At 33.1% G+C, this 3,369-nt stretch overlaps 1 protein-coding gene across 1 annotated transcript; it reads right to left on the bottom strand.

The window, feature by feature from the left end:
• Positions 1-2,528: 2,528 nt before the first annotated feature.
• Positions 2,529-3,047, bottom strand: LOC104241109 (histone H4-like). The gene has a single exon (XM_009796025.2). It carries the CDS (start codon positions 2,973-2,975, stop codon positions 2,664-2,666), a length of 312 nt encoding a protein of 103 aa, XP_009794327.1. The 5' UTR covers positions 2,976-3,047; the 3' UTR covers positions 2,529-2,663.
• Positions 3,048-3,369: the final 322 nt, after the last annotated feature.

Raw genomic sequence — 3,369 nt, 5'->3', positions numbered from 1 at the left:
CATATAAAAATTAAAAAACCAAGTAAATAAGGGATTTTCTCTCAAAGAATCACATGTAAAAATTACTTTCCATATTTTTAAGCGTGATTATCAGCATTTGATGCAAGACGTAAAGGAAATTTTATGGATAGGTAGTAAATAAGGTGATGAAATACAAAAATAATACAATATTCCAAAAATCTATGCAAAAAAAGAACTTTTTCTATGAGTATAGTTGAAATTCATTGAAAACATATAGATAAGTCAATATACAAAATTTGAGGAAGATTGGAGGTGATTTGGATTGGTTTTGTATCAAAATTCATAATTAAATCGAGATCAAAAAAGTCTTATGCAACACATGTATCAAACATGTTCATACATGGATATACATATAATACACAATTGATACAAATATGATACATATGTGATACACAATGATACACATATTATTATTTTTTCATGTTCAATTTTTACTTCGAATTGTCAATTCAAACCACCTCAAAACTTCACCAAATCATCCCAAAACTGAGATTCAAACTCCTTAAGATGTACCCAATCTATTGTAAAAGCACACACACTCAAAAGAGCAAAAATTTGACCTTTTTTTTACAAATAGCTAATTGGCTAATATTAGTAATATTTTATGAATTGACCAATTTTTGTAATGAGCTACCAATAAATGGACATAGTTGGTAGTTTCCCCTATTATTAAAAGTGGTGATATGGACTTCGCCTTGGCATTTTATTTGGTGGGACCTACTGACTTGACTGCTGACATGGACAAAATATTAGAGGGGTCAGCTGCCACAGTGGAGGGACGTTAGGGTAGGGCTTGGCATAATTTGATAAATACCGAATTACCGAATCAAACCCGAAAATTTTGGTATTTGGTATACAGTGTTTTGGTATTTGGTATGGTATTTGGTTTAAGTTTTAAAAAATATTGGTATTTGGTATTGTAAGATAAAATACCGAAATATCGATACTGTACCGAAATATATATTATATTAAACAAAACACATATTATCAATTATAACATAAACAGAAAAACTCTAAAATTTTACTTCTCTTTATTCTCAAAGTTCATCAATTAACTCGAAACAAGTAACAAGACATTTCTAATGATCAAATATTCTTTTATGTACAATTTTCTCTATTTGGGTCGATATCTGCTAGTTTTGGACAAAATTTTTGTCAACAAACATTTTCAGTTTTGTATTTTTGAGTACTTTAATTAAGAATATTAGAGTATATGACTCTATGCACTAGTTAGTATTCAAACCGAATAAACCGAGACTGAAAGGAGAAAAACCGAATCATACCGAATTTAATTAGGTACGGTATTGGTATAGGATTTTAAGAAACTGAATATCGAAAATACCGAACCGAAATGTCTAAATACCGTACCGTACCGACCGACGAACACCCCTACGTTAGGGTTAGGGGCAATTTTACAAACTTTGTTAATGGTAGGGATAGATTTGGACAAAAAGCATAACGGGTGGCGGAAGTAAACAATATACCATATTCTCTATGCCGGATACACCCTTAATCTTAATAAAAGTTCACTCAAGTGCCATAAAAGACTGAATTTGCAAAAGAGCGGTTCCACGTCTTTTGTTACCTTTGTACTAGCTCATCCTTAGGATGCAGGACAACTTTGTTGCTTTTTCATCAAAATGAAGCTGTGACAAACAACTAAAGTTCAATGTGTTAATGCAGTTAAGACTTGACAGCGAAATAAGCCAAGGAGAAATCCCTGATAACAAGAAAAAAAACACTGATTACTTACGATATTGAAGATTACATTTGATAGCATTAGAGGATTAGATAAAGTTACCAAATCCAATTGAAGTAGGCTCTGCTGCAATACGAGAAATCAACAACATATATGCTTAATTAATTCCTTGTCTATCCCAAACTATGTTGTGTTCTCTTTCAATACTTGTAGGGGAATCTAAACTTGTGAATACAAACAGATGAATCTAGTTCTGTTCAAATGAGTAACCAAGTGCCTTTATAATTTACTCAAAATCTTTACTAGGAGGGTCAGGGGACTGGTAAGGACATTTAAGGAACCTTCAAATGACCAAACTGCAAATGTAGTTAATATCATTTTGTTGCACAAGATTTATGCTTTATTCAACCTTCTAATTGCACAATTTTACTGAGAAGAAGATTCCAATTTATACCTTGCCAATAATTAATGGAAAAATCAGCAAGTGGGATCAATCAATGCAGATATGCACCATTAATTACTTACACACTTGCTTACAATTTATGTGAATATAATAAAGCCAATCTACGACAGAACCAAGTGGAGTCACAATTTACAAAAATACAAGAAATGAAGTAGCACCACAAACAGTGAAACAGAAGCAGAACTACTCAATACAGCATTAGAGTTGCATATAAATATAAAGTAGTAAGCCCACTATTTCAAGTTAAAGAACCACCTCAAACTGCAACAAAAAAGAATGGAAATGAGCTCTTGAAATAGTAAGACTAAAAATATTGAGCAATTTGTAGAAGATAAGAAGTATGAATTGTATCTGAAATACTAATGAGATCCATTTCGTTAATTCAAAGAACCCAATTACAATGACCTCATAACCTTCATTCTCAAATATTAAAATTAAACACCAACTAAACTCCATTTAAAACAAATAAAAATACACAAATCAACCACCAAAACCATAAAGGGTCCTGCCTTGTCTCTTCAGTGAATAAACAACATCCATTGCAGTAACAGTCTTTCTTCTAGCATGCTCAGTGTAAGTGACAGCATCACGAATCACATTCTCCAAAAATATCTTCAAAACTCCTCTTGTTTCTTCATAAATCAGCCCGCTGATTCTCTTCACTCCACCTCTTCTCGCCAACCTCCGAATGGCTGGCTTTGTTATTCCTTGAATGTTATCTCGGAGTACTTTACGGTGTCGTTTTGCTCCTCCCTTTCCCAAACCCTTGCCTCCCTTTCCACGGCCTGACATTTTTTGTTAGAGTAATTGAATTGAATTGAACTGAACTGAGAAGAATATGGATTTTGATTTGAGATGGAGAAGAATGGGGGTTAGGGTTAGGTTTTATAAGGACTTGATTTGGGGATTTTGGTTTTGGCGGTAGGATTTGAATTTTTGTTTTCAGATTTGGGTATGGAGTTTTTACTTTTCCTGGGAGCCGTTGATGGAAGTGTGTATCTACGGTGGAAAATCATTATTGCTTTAAACGTGGATCGACGCTAAGACCTCTAAGTACGCGGATCGATGACGTGGAGTGTGTGGACCCGTATATTTAGGTGGCATTAAAGAAGCATATGTTTTAAAATTTGTACATTACTCAACTTCTATAGAAAATGATAACCTTATTCAAGAAACAATTAAGTTA

Source organism: Nicotiana sylvestris, chromosome 5, assembly GCF_000393655.2.
Source record: "Nicotiana sylvestris chromosome 5, ASM39365v2, whole genome shotgun sequence".
Taxonomy (NCBI): domain Eukaryota; kingdom Viridiplantae; phylum Streptophyta; class Magnoliopsida; order Solanales; family Solanaceae; genus Nicotiana; species Nicotiana sylvestris.
Note: the sequence above shows the minus strand (reverse complement) of the source record. Positions and strands in the feature narration are given on the sequence as shown.

Excerpts from the sequence above, each read along its gene's own strand:
- LOC104241109 (XM_009796025.2), bottom strand. The coding sequence starts at position 2,975 with ATGTCAGGCCGTGGAAAGGGAGGCAAGGGTTTGGGAAAGGGAGGAGCA.